Consider the following 23,330-nt stretch of genomic DNA (forward strand, 5'->3'; position numbering starts at 1 on the left):
CGCATTAGAAGACGAGGATGAATGATGGGTAAGAGTGATTGTATCCATATGCGACAACGCTGTGTCTGTGAACGGACAATCACTTATATTAAAACTTTTCAGTTTATGAATCAACTATTTACTTTCGTACTATTGAATGATTTCAATGTTTCTCTAGAAACGACCGCTACTGCAGAACAGAACCTTTCTCCTCGATCACCTATCCCATGTACTAATTATGTCACAAAAATGAACCACTCAACAACTGTTTTTCTGCAAATTGCTTTCTGAGAGCTGGGTAGTTTACAGGAGCGGGAAGCAGAGAGAGACCAGTAGTATCATTAGAACTACTGTGCCATGATGTCCAATCTCCAGAACCGTCCATGAACACGAGGGAAACATCGCTCAAAAGCGAGGGTCTACCAAGGTCTGGCACCTTTAGATCGTCATCGGACACTCCATTTTGCCCTCCTAAGCGTTAAAGTAGCCCTGCGTAACCAGAAACGTATAATCAGGAACATGAGGGACTATTTGGTCACCAAATCTTCAGACCTAATCATAAACTGTTGAAACTTCGAGTTCTGGGATTCGGCGTAACTTACTTGAAACAGAGGGAAATCATAGTCGTGACAGGTCTCGAGAAACTACAAATCCTGAGAAAAATCATCCGTGAACTGGCAGGTGGATTCCGAAACTATGATGGTTACGTTCTTGTTTCCGGGTCAACCTTCAACGCAACCGCTAGGAAAACGGCAGGGGCTACCTATGTACAGAAAAAACTCAAACTCTTTTAATTTCTAAAAGTATAAGGTTTCTGAGGAAAGTAATCTATAATCGGCTACTCTGGCCCCGAAAGCAAAATAAACTAACCTTGGCTACGAAAAAATGCACTAAAGTGTCATGAGCAACATATGCCCGCTAAAGCCTCTGCGTAAATAATATAGAAATTTATGTTAGGTTTGGTGCACTAATGAATAGAGAAAAACCAATCATCATTGTACTCTCCTGCAACAAGACAGTTCGGTCAAACGGTTACGAATCTCAGATTGTTACAGAGAATCTGCTAATTTGACCAGTAGTCCTTATTGATCACCTACTTGAGTTTTAAGTCTAGGGCTTTTGAGATAGTTTTGTAGAAATGAATGTGAGGTTCATGATCCCGGATCTTTCGAGGCTTGTGCACATTGTACGCAGGGTTCGGAGAAATCTTCTCCGTTTGTGCGCATTCTTGCAGCAGCTTCAGGCTTGCATAGCTACCAATGGCAAACGTTTGGTTTTCACCACTTGAGTTCAACGAATGAAGAGAAGCAAAAGTCTTGCTAGTGACTTTCTGTACTGGCAATGAGTTCGCTTTTGTCAATTTACCAAGCACAGGGACCGCTAGCGGTTTCGGAGTTACAGGTGGTTGTAGTTTTGACGGTGGCTTGGATAGAGAAGTAGATGATCTCCGAAGCTTGCTGAAAAATCTTCCAAATTCTCCAGTTAGCCTTTTGGTTTCAGTGTTACCACCGTCTGGCTTTAAGTCCTGAGAAGAGTAACAACAGTACTTCATTACTTAAATGAAGGTTGTTTTAACTAACCGCATTCTCTACACGAAAACAAAAAAAAATCAGAAAATGTTTCAGGACAAAGCAATCAGCAGCATTCGTCAGCATGACTAAAGATGCCCTCCACAAAAGCCCCTGCACAGCCAATTTTGTTTTACACAAAAATGTTTATTGCTTACAAACTTGATTGAGCCTCACCCAGATGACTAGCATAATTCGGACATTCAGACACGTAACTATATGAACAAGAAAGAAATTAGGATCAGCCAATGGATGTGATTAATGTACAAATGTAGACTATTCTAAAATTTTCGATTTAAAGCAAGTTGTGCAAATTTAGAATAGAAAAGCACAAATCACCCGTTCTTCACATTAAAGCATAACTGGTTGAAGTCGGTCTTGACACAAGTGTGAAGATATGGACAAATTGAATTCTAGTTGATGGTGCGTAGGTCTTGAAACCCGAAGAAGAGTTGTAAAGTACAGTGTCGATTACCTCGCCCGCTGTCAGGAAATCAAGGTCTTCGTGATATCGGACCCCATTGCTTCGGGGCAGAGAAGAGCGATCAGATACGGATTCTTTTATCTTGTCTTCAGTTGAAGATACGAAGGTACTGGAGGCCGGAAGCGACATATAATCGTGATTGCCCCCACCGCGATATTGCTGTGAATCCCAGGACTGAGCCACCGTCCCCGTCGAGTTCGATCGATCTTGCATTGCAAATCCATTCTCAGTTTCCAGAGAAGACATGGATGCTCTCATTGCGGTCTTAGCAACACCGCCTTGACCCCTCTTCACTTTGATGCCATGCAGGGTAGGTCGAACAAACTTCTTGGGCATGGGCGGCGCAGCCTTTCCGATTTTTGCTGAACGATCCCAATTTGGTCTCTTGAGGGGGCTTTTGCTGCGGTTTTTTTGAGGCAGAAATGACGATGTCGTTGCTTTTTGGGGTGGACTGGGCGACTCAAGCATTACCTCGTTGATGAAGGAGACCCGCAAGGAACAGCCCCGGCTTGATTCCGTCGATCGGAGCGACATGCTATTGCTTCGATCGTCCAGGGCGTTGTCCGAATCAGATCTGCCCGCGGGTTGTGATGAAGGGATTCCATTTTCGAGTCTAGTGCTGTGATGACGGTGGTTCTTTTCCGGCCGAGGACCTATTAATTTGGGTACCGACACATGATTAGTGGGTTCAGTCGCGGGCTTGATTTTGAGATGATCCTCAAAACCTTCCACGGGCATTCTATTATCGGCACCATCCTCAAGCTGGTCTCTTGGGGAAGTTCTCTTAGACTCGGACAAGGTAAGCTTAGACGGGGCAGCTCTGTGGATGGAATGCGGGATGCAGACATCTCCATTGATCTCTAGGAGAGGAGTGGAGCGATTGTGATTGTTGTCTTTCAGCGGTGGAAGGCCACCAGGAGACGCCTTGTTCTCCTTCACTGGTAGCCAGGCGCTGTAAGACGTCCCGTTTCCATTAATGTTTACGAAAGGCCTGGAGCTGGTCGTCTCTGTCGGCTGCCATTCCTTGAGGGAAATGCAGTCGTTTCCATCGTCATCTTCGACTTCATTGTCGTTTGCCTGTGGAGGTTTGAGTGTGGCATTGTTTAACGTGGAGGGCTGCACAGGCTTCAGATGCGCACCACCACTCTCTCCCCTCATTTGCGACGCTGGGAGCTCCGACTCTTTCTCCATAACTGAGGCAGAAAGAAGGCAACCATTTCACACTCCAAACAGAAGAGATGCTTGAAGTAACATGCGATCACCCTTGTTTATTTGTATTAAAATCCTATGTTCGTTCCCTAAGACGAGAGCCACTCAAGCATTCAAATTGCCAATCTAGGAATTCAAAGAACTCGTATTCTTGCGTCCCGAAGGATCGACCTGACGATGGCATTTAAGAAATGCGCAGTTAATTAATAGCCTAAGGAAGTGCTAGAAATGCGCCGATCGCATACTATGAAATGGCCATGAATCTACAGAGGAGCTCTGAAGCCTCTCCTCGACGACTCGAGATTCTTTTTACAAAGAACAACCTAATTACACGAACCAGGTTGTCAAACTCATATGACATTCAATTGTGTAAACATGAGGGTCGTCACAGCCAGAGCAGCATCGCAATCAATATTTTTGCGCGATAATTTGATATACTACTGCACGAGAATCAACAGGCTCACCGAACGACGCGAACACACTGAGAACATGAAAAAAACAGCATAAGATTCAGAAGTGCCTGTTAACTGGATACCAGACGCACATTGAATCTAGTACGAAACGAGTTCCTACATCTCGCGCTCAACAACAACCCCGAAGAAAATGGAACAAAGTTTTTCCACACGGTACCAATCAATGCCAAAATCGAGATTACAATAACAGCACATGAAGTGTCTCTAGTAGACTTATGCTTTCCCTCGAAACGCAGTTACACACGAATCTCTAATCGACATCCACCAAACACGCGAACGCAACAAACAACTCAACATGAGAAAAGAACAATTCCACGATCCAGCATCCCAGACCTGATCCAAAAACTATTCCACTCATCATCCAGACACCAGAAACAAGCGATCTGGACACCGTACTCAATTGTCGCACCGGTCCGCGAAACAAGCCACGCACAATTCCGACCTCCGCTCCACAAAAACGCTACCAAAGCAAAAATAACAACAACAATCTCTCCTCGCTTACAACAACCGAGCCTGCAACACAATTGGCACCACAAACGTACCTAACCAAGGATCAAATTGAAGGTTTCGCGCAAGCCTGCTCGTTGCGCGCCTGTCCTTTACATGCCACAGCAATCGGAAGCCAAACAGAATATAACAACAACAACAATACACGAAAAAAATGTGGAAAAAAATCAGGAAAAAAGCTGAAATACAACAAATAGCGGCTCAAAAGATAGCGGCAAAACGATGGAGGAAATGTGAGGCAAAGCCAGCACAGATTGACGCGAAACAGAGCATTGCGTGTGAGGAGTAACGATCCAAAGGCGAAGCAAGGCAGCGCTGAGCTCGCGTTGCGGATGCGAAGCCATTCCATTCCCAGCTCTTGTTTTTAGTCCCCGCTTTCAACACTCTTCACACTCTATGCAGCTTTTGCTTTTTTCACACTCGGGCCGCCCGAGCCGGCGTGACGCGTGCACGTATTCCACGTCATCTGCCCGCCGTCCACGTCACGCGGGTTACAATAATTCGAGTCGCTTACCCGTGCTTTTGAAAAACACACAAGGGGGTGTGTGACAGGACTCACGCGATGGGGTGAGTCCCGCCAAAATATTGCCAGTGCCACGTTGGCAGCGGCAACGCCAGCTCGGCGTGGCGTTAGGGCTGACTGGACGGGGGGTCCCTTGATTGGAAGGTGCTCCGTCATGTGATGGATGCAAATGGGGTTTTCTTTCATTGTTGTTGTTGTTGTTGTCTGCACTGTTCTGCGATTGTGACTTAACGAGGGGGGTGAGACTTGACTATATGATTTGTAGCCAATAATTGGTCCTTTGGAATGGCCAAAACAAAAGAGAGGGAGAGAGAGAGAATAAAAAAAAAAACAAAAAAAAACAAAAAAAAAAAAACTACAATTGTTGTAATGCATAATGGGAGTTTGGTAGCTATATTAAAAAGCACTACCAAATTGAAGCAGTCAATACATGCATGTATACACATATAGATACACACACAAGCTGATTTCATTTTTCTACCTTCACATGTTTGAATGCAAAACACTTTAAAATAATAATGGCGATAGTATCACTAGTGGTTATGTCATCTAAATTGGTTAGAAAGGTGTCAGAATAAGTAAATAAAATACATCTATCTTGTTTGTTTAAAATATTGGGATTATATATATATTCTATGGTAAATTTAACATATGTATTCAGAGAAAAAAAAACAGAACAAAACAAATAAAATCGTAGAAGTTGCCTAAAACCCAACATGATTTTGCTAAATTAATTATATCACGAAACAATATTCGAGCCCAAAGTTACTATTTATGAACACATATTTGTTTTGAATCAGCACACAACCACTCCAATTTGCTGACAATAATCGAAAGAAAGATTACAGTTATGTGCTTCACAACAGGCGAATTGAACCAGATTTTAGGATTTAGGGTTTTTACTACCAACGTGCTTTTCCGAAAGTAGACGGGCAGATCGCGGAGAATTTGCGAAGGAAATTAACTAGGCGGAGCGATGGCCATTGCTGGGAGACCTTCACGACAAGCTTCACGGAACCCAACACAGACAAGCCAAGCTTCCTTGTCCTGAGAGTGCAAGCGAAGAGCATTTTTGGAGCTTGGCACCAAACTCGGCAAAGGTCCACAACCCCCGACGTTGGCACGATATTTTAAGCACCAGTGAATCAGCACTGCCGGAAACGGCTGTCTGGGCCTCCTCCCCTATTACCCAATCGAAGCAAAACTGGCATGAGTCACAGCTCCCTTCGCAGCAGCATCTGCAAACCAACGGCAAATACAGTCGTCGCCATTTTCTCCAATCCCATGCATTGGCTTCGAATCCTAATATTAGCCCCAGATGGTGAACGATAGTGTCGCGAATCGACGTTTTCGTTACAGAAACACTCTCCGTCGTGGGGATTGGAGTCTGTCGAACTTCGGAATGCGCGTTTGCGGTCGGAGGCGAGTGCGGACACTGGTCTCTCGTCTTCCCCATTTCGCCACCTCTCGCCACAAATTTTAGTGCAATCGAATTGTCCCGAGGTGTAGAATTCGTCCTTCGTTGCTGGGCTTCTCCGGCCACGATTCGGAGAATTGAGACAGGACTGGAGTGCGCCGTAGTCCCGAGAGGAGCGCTGTTCCGTGGGGTCCGCCCCGACAACTATCGGACTATCGGATGGACGATGGATGGATGATCGATGGATGTGAGTTCTTGGATGATGACGAGATGTCTTGGCTTTAGAGAGGTTTTAGTGTTATTATATAAACACCCTCTTTCATTCAAAGAGAGATATATATATATATATATATATATAATATCACACCTACAAATAGCCATCCTTGCCCTATAAATTAGCACATAGGGAAGTTGTGAAAATTGATGATGCCTTTTTCATCTTAGCATCTTTAGTAGTCCCATGCTTTTTTGAGCTTTTGGTCTTTGTACACTCTATGCATTATGAACTTACAATGTATGTACTATTTTACATAAATTGTTTGGGTAAGTTTTGTGGGATTTAATTATTTCCTCAAGTAAGTGTTTTGGGATTACGTTGTTTATGAAGGTGTGTGATAAACGTAAAAAATGAAGACTATTTTATTTTTATTTTTTATTACATGAAGAAATATCCAATAAGTACAAAAGTAGGTGGTAAAACTTTGTGTTCTACATTGCTACAAATACAAAAAATTAACTTGAGGATACTAAATAAAGGTGCCTCATATTTTAAAAAATATAAAAAATATTTCAGAAAGAATGGACTAATGTAAAAGGACAACCAATTTGTAATTTTAATTTGTAAGTAAAAGAGTTCCAAATTAAGATAATTCATAGCTGTGTTCATTAAGATTGTTTTTCTTTTTTCTTTTTTCTTTTCAAATAGCTTATGATTATGGGTTTTCATGGAAAACTATTCATTTTCACCTTTGATTTCTGGCATCAAGTAATCCAATTTATTTTAATAATAAGTGTGACACACACACACACACACACATTTATACATGTACACACTCACACATTTATACATGTACACACACACACATTTATACATGTACACACACACACATACATAAATAATTTGTTTTAATTATTTCTAAGACTACAGACTTTACAATTGCATACATTATTTCATGCAGATGAAGACAAATAACAGCATGGATTTTTAAATGTTATCTGAATTTAGTATTATTATTATTGCTTTCTTACTTTCTTGTTTTCATGCAGGTGTGATTTTCAATGATGAATTTTAGACAAATATATACAATTCGAATTGATTATAACTAAAAGATTTAAATATTTTTTTGTAATACCAAATCAACAAAGGATAATGTTACAATACTTCTTGGGGTTACATAAAATAATGGAAGAATATGATGTTGGTATATAACTGTAAAGCATCACTTAAAAATTGATTTTATACATTGTAATTTAGAATAAAAAATGATATGATAAACAAAATATTTTTAAAAATTAAGATATTTAAGAAATTAATTTAAGTTTTTGGTGGTGAAAAAGAAATTGAACCAACACATGATTAAATTATTCAATATAAAATAAAAAATGTGAAAATTTTGGTTGTATTCCTAAATTTTTGAAAACGAATACAAAAACCATTTAAGCCTTTAAGGGAAACACAGAAAAAAAAAAAAAAAAAAAAAAAAAAGTAATGGTGAAATTTTTTTACAAAAAATCATAAAGATGTATTTCTTTGGAAGACCCTGTTTGCTTATGTGAAATTCATGGAATAAAAATCATTATTCTCAAAAATCTGGTGGAAAATACACTATTTTTTTACGTTTTGGTAAAAATGAATGAAACCGTTATTTTAGTGAGATATTATAATATGTCATGTAATTTCTTATTTTGATTTATTGTACCTTAGAGTAACCCAAAGAGGTCTACTACTAAACATATGATCAAGTTCAATTTATAAAAACATATTTCATATAAGGAATATATTTATTATTTTTCAATCTATTTTAAAAAATAACTCATACCATGTTTTTTCCTTAAATTGTACAATTAAAAAAAAAGCTTAATAAATCCAGGATAATATGTAAAAATAGATTATACATTCTTATTTCAATTGAATGGTGAACTATTTGTATTCATTTTCTTAAAGTTTATTGACATTCACTCTTTTATTATTTGGGAAAAAAGTCAAAGCATGTTTATATAACAAATATTCAATTTCACATTTGTACGATTTTCTGAATGGGTATTCTTTATTGGGAATTATTGGATAACATGTTTATAGTGTATATGTTTAAAAATAAATAAATAAACAAAACTTGCATTATACATGTTTATAAACTTCGTAATTGAAATGAAATGAAAACAAAAAGTAGAGGAACGTTTTTCGTTTTTGCTTTAATCAGCAATGAAAACATATTATGTGGACTTTTCATTGCTGATTGAATGTTTCTGTAATCATGTGCAAATTCAAAGAAATTTTTTCTTTTTCTTTTTCAAATATATAATTCATGAACTGTGGTTTTTCTCTGATTAAGTCAATGGTATTGGAAGTCTAGTAATTAGACACTTTGTTTCATTCCTTAGTGACACATACAATTAATTTAAGGTACAGCTATTAATGATTGCAACAACAAATAAGACAACATGCATGTTACAGTAAAATTTAGCTAAACAGAAATAATACATTACATCCTATGCACATGATTTTACTGTACAAAATCTACAGTTCATGAACTTGGACTTGTACAACATAATAACTTTGGTCCAAATTTCATCAATAATTTTGATGTGTATGTTTGTTTAATATAAGAAGATGTATGAAATCCATGTTGAAAATCTGTTCTGCTCAACAGTACATTTTCTCACTTCTGTTGTCAGTTGAAATTGACCATATAGTGAACTTGGTGTTAAAACTTAATTGCATTAATTTGAGCACAAAATTAGACTATTTGAAATACCTGATGTATTGAAGTGGCCATGTTATTAATGAATACATTTCGAGGAATTCACTCAATTTCATCACTAAGATTGATCAATTGATATCTATATATATATATATATATATATAATAACTTCAAAAAATAAAAAAATGACCAGCAGTCTCTTGTTGAGTGCTAAGCCTACACTAGAAATAAAACAGAAATCAAGAAAATAGTATCATTCAATTCAAGTAGCAAAATTCTTGTAGTCTGATGTTTATTTTTGATAAATCCTTAAGCTCATAGTTCTTACAAACCAAAGCTACGATTCAATACTATCAGGTTCTATCATCCCATGGTCTACATGGTCTACAAAAATGAACATCACAATCAACCAAAGCTCAAGATCAATCCTCTACGGTCATTACCAAATCAATCTCATCTATCCTCTCAAATTCAGTATATAATTTGTACATTAGATACTCAACTCATAATTTTTTTTGATAAAGCAGCTGAAAATTTTGAGTGATTTTTCCTTGTTATATATATATATATATTAGCTTGAGTTAAGAAGAATATATAAATACACACAGTAGATTTAGATTCAGCTAGGATTAAAATCATAGTTAGTATCCATGTTCCATGTCTCATTTTTAAGCTCAATGCTACACATATAAGAGATGCATCAATCTAGATAAGCTCATAAGTAAGGAATTACCATTGAAGAGACCATTCAAAAACAACATTCTCAGACCCCATGACAGACAATGCTTTTGTGGACAATACTTTTGTTTTTGATTGTACTTTTTGCTGGATTAGGTATGGCGACTGTTGCCTTGCCAGCTCTTCTTCAATGTTATCTATTAATAAGAAATTTAAATTTTTTGCTAGATACAGCCATGCTTCTCCAATTGCAACAAGATTTGGTTGTTGTAGCTTGTAGACATGAGCTCTAAATGGTGTCTACTTTAGAGTGCTCTCAAGTAAGTTCCAGACATGCTCTTAATGATAGACAGAGGCAACTATCATATATGCAAAAATCAATGTCAAAGTGCATTGAGATAGAGATCAATTATTGTTTCACTTGCAATCACAACCACTTAAGTGGCAACTACTTGCAATTTGCAAAAAAGACGAAGTAATTGGAGGGCAAAAAAGATTTTGAAGTGCACCAAGAGAAAATTAAAAGAAGGCCAAAATACAAACATTTTTTTGGTGCAATGTAAGTTGCCAAACTTTATCAATTTGATTCCATAAAATAATTCCACTTAAATCTAAATGCTTAAAACCTCATTGTTCATTTTAAACTTGGAGGCTTAGTCTCTCATGAAGATCTAAAAAATGATTCATATATTAAGTCAAGCACATCAATTGACTCATTGATAAGGAATACACATTGGGTGAGGATCGTATGTATAAGTATTGGAGTTGTGATAAAAAGCTTGTTTTTTATACCATTCTTGTCATCATCCATTATGAACTTGCAATCCATGCTTGTGTTTTGTGTTTTGTGTTTTGCTCAAAGAAATATTGATTAAGCTTTATAGTATTGCTATGATGATGCTGAGTGAATTATCATGTCTTGGAATTTTAGATCCTAAATATATATCTATTATAAAACAAGGTGAAGGATCTTAGGGGAGAGAATAGGACCTTTACTAGGTGTTGTATATGATTCCAACAACACAGTCACTATTATAGCTGAAAAAACTTGTTGTTTAATATATTGTCTTCTTTGGCAATCATACTCTTCATTTTGTGATTGTGTTGCTCTTTTGAACAATATTGAGCAATATGCTTAGCTTTTCTATAATATAAGTACAAATTCTCTTTATGATATTGAATTACCATGTCATGGAATAATTGATCAGGACACTTGCTCCATTTTTTCTACTACATATAAAGCATCCAAAGCATATAGAAACCATCAAAAATTGTATTAAAAGACATGTTTTTATATAACCATGAAACCAAAAAAAAACTTATAGAATTGAAATGGTTGAGATATAATCCAAAAGAAGCAAAGAAGTCAAACGAACTCATATTCTTTATTGCTTCTAGTTTGCAAACTTGCAAATAATGGAAAAAATCAAGAATTATTTCAATATTTAACTTTGCTTCCTCTTGATTAAGCTTTTGTTTCTTTTCAATAATTCCCAAGGTTTCTTACAAATTCATACATAACAACAATATCACACCACCATTAATCATTGAAACAAAAATCGAGTGCCAACTATGAGAAAGGTATAAAGAAAAAAGGTTTTTTTTATCAAAAGATTTTCATTACTTACACTATACAACTTCCGTCGCACATAGCAGCAAGTAGATTTCTACTTATAATACATTGTTGATCAAGAACCATAGTTTTGTTAAAGGTGTGTGAACTTAAAACAATATTGAGTTTTTTGATGAAAACCAAGAAGGGTGTATACGGTGAATGAAAGCCACCACTTGTCTCTTTGAGCTTAATATATAGATTCTTAGTATATAGATTCTTAATATATAGATGCAAAGTTCTGTAAAACAACTTATAAAACAACCTACGAACTCTATAAAACATCTTGTAAAACAACCCATGAACTCTGTAAAACGACTTGTGAACTCTAGAGAAGGTGAACTTCTTTGATGAAAATAAAGACCCATCCATGCAACCATTGAGAATCACTACTTGTTTCCTTGAGCAATCTTAATATATAAATGCTGTAAATACACTCTTTTCATTATAAACATATACAAACCTTATATTAAAATTTTAGGTATATATTTTTATTTTTATTTTTATAATTTTTCATATTGAAGGTTTTTTTTACTAAAAACTTGTAATTTGATATTCTTAAAGTGTTCTATTAACATACATTTTTTGTTTCATGTTTAGTATGAAAATGATAATATTATACTTTATAATGAATTTAAGCTAACTTTGGATCACCTTCATAATTCTTTGTACTATTCTCCAAATATCAATCTCATTATTTAACACTTTTTATTGTTTACAAAATTTTACAATTTTTTAGTTTATAAGAACATATGTTGGAGACAACATTTGTGTCATTGTTTTATTTAACATAAAATTGAACAAAAATTATTGTATTATTATAGTTACAAGAATAAATTTTCATATTTATATCAGAACCATGTGAAGCAAAATAAAAAGACCACATTTCTTATAACATTCTACAAACTTTTGTAATTTTCATGGCCCAATTTCATTAAATAAAACATAGTAGTACATTTTTGTTTATAAACCAACTATGCATTGATCTACAATAAACTTGTGGCACTTGTAATTAATAAATGATAAAAAAAAATCACCCCAAAAATATATTTGTGGTTTTTTTGTGCTAGAATTGATTAATTATCATTAGTAATTCAAGCCACAATGTGGAGTTGTTTGCAAGTATACTATTAATGAGGGTCCAATAGTGCAGTGATATATGTTATATCATATGGAAATGTCAATGAAAAATATGAGGTGACAAATGTAATATTGAATCATATATATATATATATCAATGCATGCACATCCATCTGTCCATCCACCCACCAACCCACCCATTGTTGAAACAAATTTATTTTCATAAAAAGATGCACCAAATGGAACCAATTTGGAACCATTGTGACTTCCACCATTCACTCATGACAGTTACACATGAAAGGCTAAGTCAACCTTTGAGATTTTCCACTTTTTAATCCCTTAATAACTTCTTCAAATTAAAACTAAGAACACTTGATAATCATTCAAAATGCTCCACCTTCAACTACCTCTTTTGTTTGAATAGTTATCTTTCTTGCAGTCTTACCTGCAGTGCATCTTTTTTAGGGCCCAGATGCACAAAGCTTCAATTTAAGGTCACAATTTTACAGGTGTGCCCATATCCATATCCCCACACAGTCTTATCTATTCATAAAGGTAACTCAAACATATCAGTGAACTCCCATGTTCCTTTTCCAATGAACCCAATTCAATTATTTTTCAAAGCAATGCAAAAAGGTGGCCTACAATGGTCAAGTTGAGGGCCAGTTCCCCCTGCACTCAATAGACACTAAAGCCCTCAAACGAATGTAGGCATGGCACCCATTAATTTTTCCTTTGCCCCAAGGATACCATTCTTTTTTAGTTGCATCACAAGATGCAAAGCCAAAAAAATTCCTTAGTTCTCCCACATCCAATTGGGACCTGCTTCCCACCTCTCAGTACAACACCCATCTCTCTACAACACCCTTTCTCATACAACTACACCCATTATTGTTTTACATTATGCATCTACACTCTCATTATGTGACAGTGAGATGTGAGGCAGTGCTGATACAGTGCAGAAATTGACTCCTTGCAACACTCATTATAAGTTATATTTATTAAGGATGGGGTGGTACCTCAGGAGTTAGCCAGCATGGGAAAGTCCCTGGGTCCATTAGTAGTCAGGAACTGGAACATTCTCTTGTCTTGTTCACTTCCACTGACAATACACACAAATGGTTGAGAGATTGTACCTCAAATGAAAGTAGTGCATTTTAAGGCCCTTTGAAACCTGTTTGGTTTTTTTTCTTCATTTTCCACAAAATTTGATCTCAGATTGCAGTGATGTAGATATTTGATGGCATTCAAAGGGGTTTCATGAAACACACCTGCACTAAAAAAGAAAAAATGAAAAGGATAGACAGAGATTCTCATCTAACTTTGTCTGCTGCGACCATGAAGGGTGTCCTGTCAATGTAAAGATTATTGCACTAAGAGAGGCCTCCAACATTCCCCACTCTCTAAAAAGGTAAGCTGCACCATAGTGATGTTTGAACAATCAAAGGTCTATTATACCCTCATGTCAAGGTCCACCACCACACTGAATAATACAAAGGCTCTAGGAGGAGCTCACACTACATTCGTTGTTTCCCCAGAAAGCAACATCCAGGGCAAATGTTGTTGGTGTTTGAAAAGACTACATCAGACTGCAGAAATTTTGTCTGACCTTCAGAAAAGGTTGCAAAATATAAATCATGAAATTCAAATCAGACACAGACAGATATAGTTGAGTTTGCCAGCCCTAGATTAATGGTTTTTTTTTTTTTTTTTTTTTTTTTGTCTTCCAGAGCCAGTAAAATATTCAAGGGAAATAAAATCCATAGCACTGATTCCATGGAAGTTTCCACATATATCATGGATTTTGAATGCTGCTTGGACATAATCTAAGCCTACAGCCAAATCAATAATGGTGTATTGTCTTTCTAAACACATGTCTAACTAATAATGAGAAAAAAGGAAAAAAACAAACACCAACTGTACTTGACGGGACAGTGTACTAAGCCAAATGTTGATTTGGTGCCACTAATGGAATGCAACATGAGGGTAACAACTTATCATGATCTCAAATACTTGTGAAAAGATAGAAGCTGTGCAAATTGAACATACAACCAAATAAAGATTTGAGAACTTCAATGCATAGTCACATCATGTACATATGGTATATAAACCATTTAATGTAAAAAAGCACCAGATCCAACCATGTCTACCATATAGACACATGCACCCACAGCAGAAAAGGTTTCCATTTTTCAACATCTAATTCTCCACAGGTCCTAACAGCTTCATATGTATGAAAGATTACCTTCACAGAGCTGCATGTTTCCTCCTTCAACATCTACAATTTACACTCCTGTAACTCATCACATGTAAAACCTGGCCAATTTATTTGGAGTTGGAGATGGTCAATCAAATGCGTCAAGCAGCCCCAGCATGTTTTTGAGAAGCTAAATTACATCTTATTAATCAGTGTATATCAAACAGACTACTAACATATAACGTAAACAAGCTGTTGTATCATAGATGATATATTCAGCCTCCGTCTGAAGGCATATGTTCATGTACACCTACAGATGCAATATCCAGTGAAACGCTACAGAGGATACGTAAAGAGGAGTCTGTTGCAGACATGTCAAGATTTTATCTAATGAAGGTCGATCCCACAAATATTGATGCATTTGAGCACGGAATCAGAACTGAGCTTACATGAAATCCCCGAAGACATTCAGCCATTGTTCCCTGCGGTCAAGTTTGAGTCGCATCCTAGTGAATGTCTAAACGATATAGCGATAAACACACTTAAAGCCCTCGAGTTCAGCGAACATCAACGATTGGAAACAAGAGATGCTTGTAAACTCCAAATTCCACCTCAGACGACGACCGCCGATTCAGCATTAAGAGCTGATGCAGGAGTAGAGACTGTTTTTGAAGTGCCGGGAAGCACTTTATACGGATTCAAGATGCCTTTAGGATCTAGGAGAGCCTTGAACCTCTCCATAAGCGCTATCTGAAAATTGTAAAATTCAATACCAACGCCCATAAAAAATTAAAAAATAAAAAGGTCATATAATATAAACACTAGCAAAATTAAAAACTGATTAGTGGTTGTTCACAAATGCAGCAACGTTCCAAGTTGGTTGAAGTCTTTTTAGCTATTAGGTGAAACAAATGATCGTACACGCATTTGCGTCAGGCCAATTCATGAACGTGATTAACTCTAAATAAAGAGACGTCGCAAATCTAGTTGAGGAGATGTAAAAATTGTTAAACAATCAAGGCAGGTTTGATCTTTTCAATCCTATTTTGGGCATGTAGTTACCCCAGACCCCAATAAATGCATCACGAAGGTATAAATTTCAGATGTTCTATCAATTGAAATTTGTGAGCGTTCAGCGCTGCTTCCTGCAACAAAGGATATTTTGCACCAAATAAGACGACCAAAAATTGCTCGGTTTAGAAAAGACTTACAGCTTCAGCCGACTTGCTGTAGTGAAGCGCATGAGGCTTCATCAAACCCAGTCCATGTTCCGCACTCACGCTACCCTTGTGTTTGGCGACCCATTCAAATACATATGGTTCAACTTTCTCCAGTAGCTGAATTGCAGATTCAAACCGTAAATCAGCAAACAACTTTATTGTTAAACATGGTCATAAAATGTGCATCAAACAACTTCTTTCAACAAGCAAAGTGAGCCAAACGCAACAAGAATCAACTGGGATGAACACCCGCACCTCGTCTTTGTATTCGCGAGCTGAAACATTTAAGTGCACATTGCCATCTCCCAAGTGGCCATACCCGACCACCACCGCATCAGATCCTGGTGAGCGAGAAAATTTGTTACTAGTTTCCATTAGAGTAGTTAGACCACTGACGGATCCCAGGACAAACGACACACAAGGAAGCACTCTCACCAAGTCGGTCTCGAAGATCTTCTACAATCTTGTAAAAGTGTTCTGGAGATAGTGAGAAGTCGTATTTATACACAGCACCAGCCTTTCCAAGTGCTTCTGATATTCCCTGAACTTCAATCAAGTGAAAGATGTTGAGAGCAGTGCACAATAGGGTAATAAACCAGATGAGGGATACGATTTCATCTGAAGATGCGGGGACTTCCATGCTACTCATCGAGGTCTTCGGCAAGATTCAGCAAAATGCAAGTAGTTGACGTCATGGTTAATCAGCCATAAACTGACCTCTCTTATTTGCCAGAAAGAGGCTGCCTGAGTGCTGTCTTGCGCAACAACGCCATCCGCAACGAAACCCTTCTCCATGGTGCTCTCTAGAAATGCATCCAGCTTCTCCCTAGTTTGAAACACACATTACCACTGCTAATCAAAAAGACTCCCAACATGAAGATAGAAGCGCTATGCTGTTATTTAGTTCGGATCTAAAACGAATATATCAGCTAAACAAAGAGAATTTTCAATTCACTCGTACATTCCTCCTTTGAAAGTTCCACAAAAAGTTAATCATGTAGCTCTAAACATCCGAAACTTCACTCTCCACTGAACGGCACTTAAGCACCACTGCCATACACTGCAACATCACATGAAGAAAATTCCATACTTGTCATGGGTTTCATTACTGCCTGTTGTCTCTATCAAAAGATAAAAGTTTTTCCCAGATTGTGGCAAAGGATCTCTTGTTCCAGGCAAATGGGTCAGAGCCTGCCATCCCACAATGTATCATACTTGAGAAAAATCAATATCAGACAACCTGCAAACTAAAACTCCTCCAATCCGCCTCTATGAATCAGTGATTACAAATGTAACAATCTACCTTCATAAAATTCTTCAAAGACATCAACAAACGGGCTGCAAAGAGCTGCTACTTATGCTCATGACTTGCAGGCATGCACACTTAAAAAGGGATCCTACGAAACAGAATGTCTGATATTCAAGAAACGCTGTTTTAGTCTGAATCAGTGAGTCTAGTTTACCAGATACGCACCATGTCAAGGGCAGGACGATCTATGAATTCGAAAGCTGATAGGATTTCACCCAATTGCCGCTTTGCCTCCTTCAACACGTTCTGGAGTAAGAAAGAATAATACGGAAATCAGCAGCTGTATATCCACGTAAAACTTTGAACTGCTAACAAACTTGAAATTGAAAACGCAATAAAGAGCTTTACCTGACAGCTCGTATAGTCCTCACATGCAAAGAATGCTGTGTTGACCGACCCAAGCTTCGCAGGCACCAACAACGACACTTTAGTCACCACTCCCAAAGTTCCTTCACTCCCTACATTGCCAAGTGAACAATAATAGCCGCACAAGTTGAATACGGTAACCAAAAAATGTGTGCTCTTCAATGAGAGCTTACTATCATAAAAAGGTAGTCAAGCACTATAGTATACAAATTGGTTAAGACTCGAATGTCATAACGTTTTACAAACTTACCTATAAAGAGTTGCTTCATATCATAACCAGTGTTGTCTTTTACCAATGTCCCTAACATGTTCACCACCTCACCGTCTGCCAGAACAACCTCAAGCCCTGCAAATATTGAGCGAGGTTTAGCAATTCAAATTATTGCTCAAGTTTCACTAGATGGCATGATCTTGAAACAAGGCTCTCTGAGTACCAGTGAAAGTCAGCTTCATCTAAGTTTCTTGCAATCATAATGAAGTCGTACATAAAGCATAAAGAGAATATTTTCGTTCTTTGCAAAAGTTGATAGCGTACAATCATACCAACCGTCTCACTTAAAAAGTGACGAACTCAAAATGAGGCAAAATCTCTGATAGGAAGCTTTGGTGTACACCTTTTATCACCAATCTGTAAAGTAGTAACAAGCAAGTAGAGGTGAGAAGCTCTACCAAGAACATTTCCATGAAGAGATCCATATCGCAACAGTCGTAAGCCACCTGCGTTGGTGGATACGTTGCCCCCAATTTGACAGCTCCCCTTAGCACCCAAGTCCAAGGGCATTGTGAAGCTTCACAAAAATAAGGCACGTCAAAAGTGAGGTGGTACTAGAGAAGCAGAGAAATAGAGACGCTATTTTGTGATCCCGAAATCGAGAGCACCTCATAATAGCTAGTAACTTTTCCAGCAGCTGATTGTTACTAAGAACCAATAATGTTTTGTTTATTTTACTAAGAAAACTATCTTTAAAAACTTTTTAACAAAAAGAAAAAGAAAAAAGAAAGAAAGAAAATAGCACGTAGACAACTGCTATTCATTAAATGAAGCTTAAAATAGGCTCCATTAGGTATGGACCTTCACGCTTAAGAACGTTGTACTAATGAAATTGGTTTATCAAACAATACTCAATATGTGAATAAAGTGGTTTTGCTTCACGATCACATAAAAACTTACCCTTTGCCTCCAATAAAGTTATCAAGGTTCTCCAGAATGCAACCCGCTTCACAAACCAAGATTCCACTAACCTGCATCACGAATTGCGGTCAAATTTGAAACAAAGAACACATCATCGCACAATAAGAGATGCAAAAGCTTTGTGCTAAATGTTTGAACCAGAGACTCGTGCAATATGGAAATACTACTAAGTGCAATCTATAGAATACGAATCATCTCACCTCATCAAATTCAATAATCTTATTCATCGCTCCAAGGTTCACTATCACCTGCCAACAAACAGTTCTTACAAATGACATGTAAATGAATTGAGCGCCGGAAATGCAAAATATGGCCTCAGCAATGTCAAAGCACAGATTATATATGATTACCTCATCAAAAACTGGAACACTGCCTCCGACCAATCCAGTATTACCTCCTTGTGGGACTACTGCCAAATTCCTGGAATTGCAATAAGTAATGATCTCCGAAACCTGCCATCAAAGGCACACATTCTAACTTGATCCATCGCAACTGCTTACGAGCTACTGTAAAGGCACAGAAATAGGGCGACATTAGACGAAGCCCATTTTCCAACCAAATTGAAGCAAATCAAAAATCACAAATGCATCAGAAGTTGATGGTCACAGTCAAAACAGCCTCGATGAGGTGCAATTTAGTTTCGAAGGACTCATTTCTTGTTGGGGATTAAAATGCCGCCAAAATGATTGGGAAAATCAATCCTCTCGAACCATTGACTAAATCATTCGTGCGGAAGATATGACATTGCTACATTATTATGCAGGAGATGCAATGCAAAACAGACGGATAAATATACACTGTGAAGATCATACCTGTTGAGTAGTCTGGGGTCGAAGGAGTATCTGGCTATGACCTTGATATTTGTGCATCCAATCGGTATTTGCTGCAACTAATTCGTCTTTGTCCACTATAACGCCTTTCGCACCAACTATACTCTTAAAGTGTTCCATATCATTCGTTTTGAGACTGTCAAAGCGGCTGTTCCGGTTGACTTTTGTAGAGGTTGCAAATCTCCTGATTTGATGCTTTACATGCCTTTTAAGCAAAGAACCTATCTCTGCTTCAGGGGTCCAAAAGAATCCTTCGTTCACGGAAGCATACTCCTTGTTTAGGCAGCGGGCTGCATTTGATCACGGAAAAAACAAATGTTAAAACTTCAACATGCTTATTCTGAAGCACATCTCCAGGAAATTCATTTTACATTTCGTGTGATTCATCATTCAACTTGAGAAGGCAGATGTTCAAAGTTCAAAAAACTGCTACTATGGGGGTATCCCCGTGCAGGAAGCCATATCTTGACTACTGCGAAAGAGTATCTGAATCAGACCAATATAATTGCTTTCATAGATGTGAAACCATTCCAACCGGCAGAAAAAAAAAAAAAAAAAAAAAAAAAAAATGAAAACCTGCAGTACCTTGCAATCCTTGATTTCAATTTTGAAGAAAGTATCACAAAGATAAGCATAATTTGAGGAACAAATGACCCTTGAAGCAGCAACCACTAAATTCATTGTAGAAATCTAAGGGAACAGCAGCAAAGATTTGACGTTGCTCTGAACCAGATTTACACAAAACATTTGGGCAGCAAATGTAAATTGTGAAATGATTTAACCTCGATTCGTACACAGTCGACGATGAGACACCAATGCATCCCGCTGCGCAGCCCTGTTTATCGAGCAATCAAAACTTAGTGGCCATGACCACCTGCCCAAGAGTCTTGCCCTAACCAATCCATCCGCAGCTCTTCTCGCGGGATGCATTGCTGAATATTCTCAAAGCCGATTCAACTTGAACGCTGAAAACAAAAAGCCGAGTTCGATCATGCGTATAGCCTGATACAGCTCAATCAAAGCGAACACCTTAAACACGTGATTGTATAAGCCTGTCACACCCCTCACCAGAAGATCACAAGCAAGGCGCAATATCAATGATCACGTGATCAAGCTCGTATTATTAGAAATCTGCAGCGAGCATTAACAGAGTTTCACTGCTACTTCACACATAGCTGGAAACTCACAATCAGCAAAATGCGAACAACGAGGAAGAACAAGACTGTGAACAAATAATTCAGAGGACAGTGATATGCATTCCGCCAGAACACTCCTATAGAGAGCGCAAATACAACACACAGAGCCAACTAAAGCTAAGCTCCAAAACATTCAATACCGCCATCACTTAGTGCAAAGCAACCGATTAAAGTAAACAGCAAATTGATGAAAATTCAGAAAAATCGATTCTCAAATCTACAATTTACAAAACCGAAGCACGCTGAGTAAAAAACACAAAACCATGCGGATGACACACGTTGAGCACATGGCCGATCAACAAACACCTCAAGCAACAAGGGAAGTTCACAACCTCGTCAAATAATCAGAAAACTCACCGCTAAAGGCGCAGGAAAGGAAATACGGTCTGCAAAATTGTGCAGCGTGTCGCGGCGCATCGACGGAAGCACGCAACCAATTCCGCTTCACGCAACGGAGTGCGACGATTGTGTCTTGGGATCCGATGCTCGCTGCAATTCGGCGCTTCCATTGATCGTAAGTGGAATCCCGCGACGCCACCTGGCGTGGTGGTGATTCAGCTGAGACGAAGATGCCGCTTCTCTCGGCTGATCGCCGGGTCTCGTCATGGTAGGTTCTTCTGAATCAGAGTATATACCGGTGTATGTGTACCACCACACGGGTCCGGATATATATAGGCATTTAGGGTATCCGAGTATCAATTATGTAATGCCAGATCTTGGTCGCTCAGGTTATCAATTGTCAACGAGCTTAAACATATCCTCGCACTACCTCTCATGGTTATGTTTGCCAATAAAAGTAAATAAAAACAATTTTAATGTTGTTGTGCGAAGTGATAATATGCAACAAGTTCAATTGTAAAGTTGGACAATAATAATGAGATCAAACTGCTGTTTCAGTTTAACAGTTACAATTTGCTCTCTGTTTCAATCTCCAAAATAAAATAAAACTAGATAAATATGTGTCATTGTGATGGAGAGTGTGACTCAAATGAAGCATTTTTTGAGCCAAAGAATATTTTTCAAATACAAATACAATACAATATAAATAGAAAGAAGTAAAATACACAATAGAGCTTTCAGCTACAAAGTAGAATAGGTAAATCCATGCCATTATCACAAATAATATGCAAAAAAAAGTAGTTAATTTTGTTCAAGAAACTACTTGTGAAAATATCTTTAAAAATATATACTAAAAATCATAAAATTATGTTGAAATTCAAAGATATACTTAAGTCAATAAATTAATTAATTAAAATATAAAATACTAAAAATAAATTATTAATATTTATCTAATTAAAACTTATGGAAAAATAATATTTAGTGTGGAATTTAAATTGTTGTTTTGAGGAAGAAGAATTTTGATAGAATGGAAGGAAGTGCATCAAGAGAATACTACATAAAGTTGACTATGAGAAAAAATAGGTTGTAGTAGATCCAAACCAATATGCTTCATTGATTGTCATTGAAATTTATTTAATATTATTGCAAATGCAATGTGGATTGAAATTACTTTTTTTTTTAGAATGAATAGAAGTTCTTTTTTTGTAGAAGTTAATATAATTTCTAAAATAAACACCAAGTTTTCAACAAATTTTCCTCTAAGAATTCTTGCTTCAAGAACTCAATGCATTAATTATATAATTATTAATTGCATTCCATTGTAAAGTCCTTGTAGAGGAGCAATATTTCTTACTAGCATCATTGGAATGTCAATCTTAAGACAAAGCCTTGATCTAGGCATTCTTCATGAATTAAGCGACTTAATGAATTTTACTAGATAAACATTATTACTATCAACACCATCTTCTATAACAACTTCATTGATGCTTAGATATTCTTGTTCTTCCCTAGAGATATGGCCATAATCTTCTGAATAATATCTTCTATATCATCATTCTATGCAAATAAAATGATTCTATTTCTAAAGAAGGCATCATTTGCTATACCATCTTCTATCAGCCTTCAATAAATAACATCAATTAAAAATATTAATTATTGATTAACAATCATGTGATCAAGAAGCATAACTATATTATTGGAAAATAAGTTTGTATTGTTTCTAATCTAGGAAGTGACAAATAAAAATATTAGTCAATAATAATGTAACCATAAAGAATTCAAATGCACCACTATTAATATATACAACATGTGTATATTCTATATATGAAGAAGCTAATTAGCAAACTTGACATCTACTTGAAGTTCTCATGAATTCAATCTCATGTTTTTTTTAATGTATGGATTTTTATTTTAGGCCAAAGTATTGAACATCAAAAAGATGTTGTTACAATTTCTTTTTAAATTTCTTTCATAATCACTAGCAATATTTGATAAAAATCTCCACCAAAAACTATTATAGCTTTTCCAAATAGGAAATTAATATTTCAAATGTCTTTAAAAGAAGAATTAACTATCTCAAGATAATAATGATGTTGAATTAGAAGTTCATCCTAAATAATAAGTAAAATTTGGCAAATAAACTTAGCATGGTCAAAATTCTTAGTAATTAAATAAAAAAGCCTTCATTATAATCTAATAGAATTTTGAATGTAAAATGGACAATTCTTCT

At 36.9% G+C, this 23,330-nt stretch overlaps 2 protein-coding genes across 9 annotated transcripts; both read right to left on the reverse strand.

Moving 5' to 3' along the window:
- Nucleotides 1-49: 49 nt before the first annotated feature.
- LOC112278133 (uncharacterized) lies at nt 50-4,589 on the reverse strand. 3 transcript variants are annotated; one of them, XM_073531737.2, is made up of 5 exons: nt 4,256-4,589; nt 2,023-3,224; nt 1,073-1,504; nt 582-738; nt 50-468 (listed from the first exon to the last, which is right to left on the reverse strand). In XM_073531737.2, exons 2-3 carry the CDS (start codon nt 3,220-3,222, stop codon nt 1,073-1,075), a joined length of 1,632 nt encoding a protein of 543 aa, XP_073387838.1. In that variant the 5' UTR covers nt 3,223-3,224; nt 4,256-4,589; the 3' UTR covers nt 50-468; nt 582-738. The 3 variants fall into 3 exon arrangements, with proteins under 3 accessions (XP_073387838.1, XP_090104301.1, XP_090104302.1); XM_090248175.1 differs by having other exon boundaries at nt 582-1,504; XM_090248176.1 differs by lacking the exons at nt 50-468; nt 582-738 and having other exon boundaries at nt 1,484-1,567.
- Nucleotides 4,590-14,759: 10,170 nt separating this feature from the next.
- LOC112278127 (D-2-hydroxyglutarate dehydrogenase, mitochondrial) lies at nt 14,760-21,258 on the reverse strand. 6 transcript variants are annotated; one of them, XR_002968605.3, is made up of 16 exons: nt 21,119-21,255; nt 20,348-20,617; nt 19,548-19,855; nt 19,086-19,187; nt 18,936-18,983; nt 18,715-18,785; nt 18,213-18,331; nt 17,794-17,889; nt 17,526-17,635; nt 17,343-17,423; nt 16,959-17,059; nt 16,586-16,694; nt 16,304-16,409; nt 16,124-16,232; nt 15,860-15,985; nt 14,760-15,398 (listed from the first exon to the last, which is right to left on the reverse strand). XR_002968605.3 is itself a non-coding variant. In XM_090248180.1 (16 exons), the coding sequence occupies exons 2-16, from the start codon at nt 20,493-20,495 to the stop codon at nt 15,261-15,263; spliced, it is 1,749 nt and encodes a 582-aa protein (XP_090104306.1). In that variant the 5' UTR covers nt 20,496-20,567; nt 21,119-21,258; the 3' UTR covers nt 14,760-15,260. The 6 variants fall into 6 exon arrangements, 5 of the variants coding, with proteins under 5 accessions (XP_090104306.1, XP_024367009.1, XP_090104304.1 ...); XM_090248180.1 differs by having other exon boundaries at nt 16,124-16,209; nt 20,348-20,567; nt 21,119-21,258; XM_024511241.3 differs by having other exon boundaries at nt 16,124-16,209.
- Between the last annotated feature and the right edge of the window lie 2,072 nt (nt 21,259-23,330).

This window comes from Physcomitrium patens, chromosome 26, assembly GCF_059467195.1.
Source record: "Physcomitrium patens ecotype Gransden chromosome 26, ASM5946719v1, whole genome shotgun sequence".
Lineage (NCBI taxonomy): Eukaryota > Viridiplantae > Streptophyta > Bryopsida > Funariales > Funariaceae > Physcomitrium > Physcomitrium patens.

What these genes read in the sequence shown, in the direction of transcription:
- LOC112278133 (XM_073531737.2), bottom strand. Translation starts at nt 3,222, where the DNA reads ATGGAGAAAGAGTCGGAGCTCCCAGCGTCGCAAATGAGGGGAGAGAGT. An exon ending in ATTTCCTGACAGCGGGCGAG is followed by an intron (nt 1,505 to 2,022) that starts GTAATCGACACT and finishes TACTCTTCTCAG; the next exon opens with GACTTAAAGCCAGACGGTGG.
- LOC112278127 (XM_090248180.1), bottom strand. Translation starts at nt 20,495, where the DNA reads ATGCATCCCGCGAGAAGAGCTGCGGATGGATTGGTTAGGGCAAGACTC. An exon ending in TCTTCATGGAAATGTTCTTG is followed by an intron (nt 17,890 to 18,212) that starts GTAGAGCTTCTC and finishes CAATATTTGCAG; the next exon opens with GGCTTGAGGTTGTTCTGGCA. An exon ending in ATCGTCCTGCCCTTGACATG is followed by an intron (nt 17,060 to 17,342) that starts GTGCGTATCTGG and finishes GTGGGATGGCAG; the next exon opens with GCTCTGACCCATTTGCCTGG.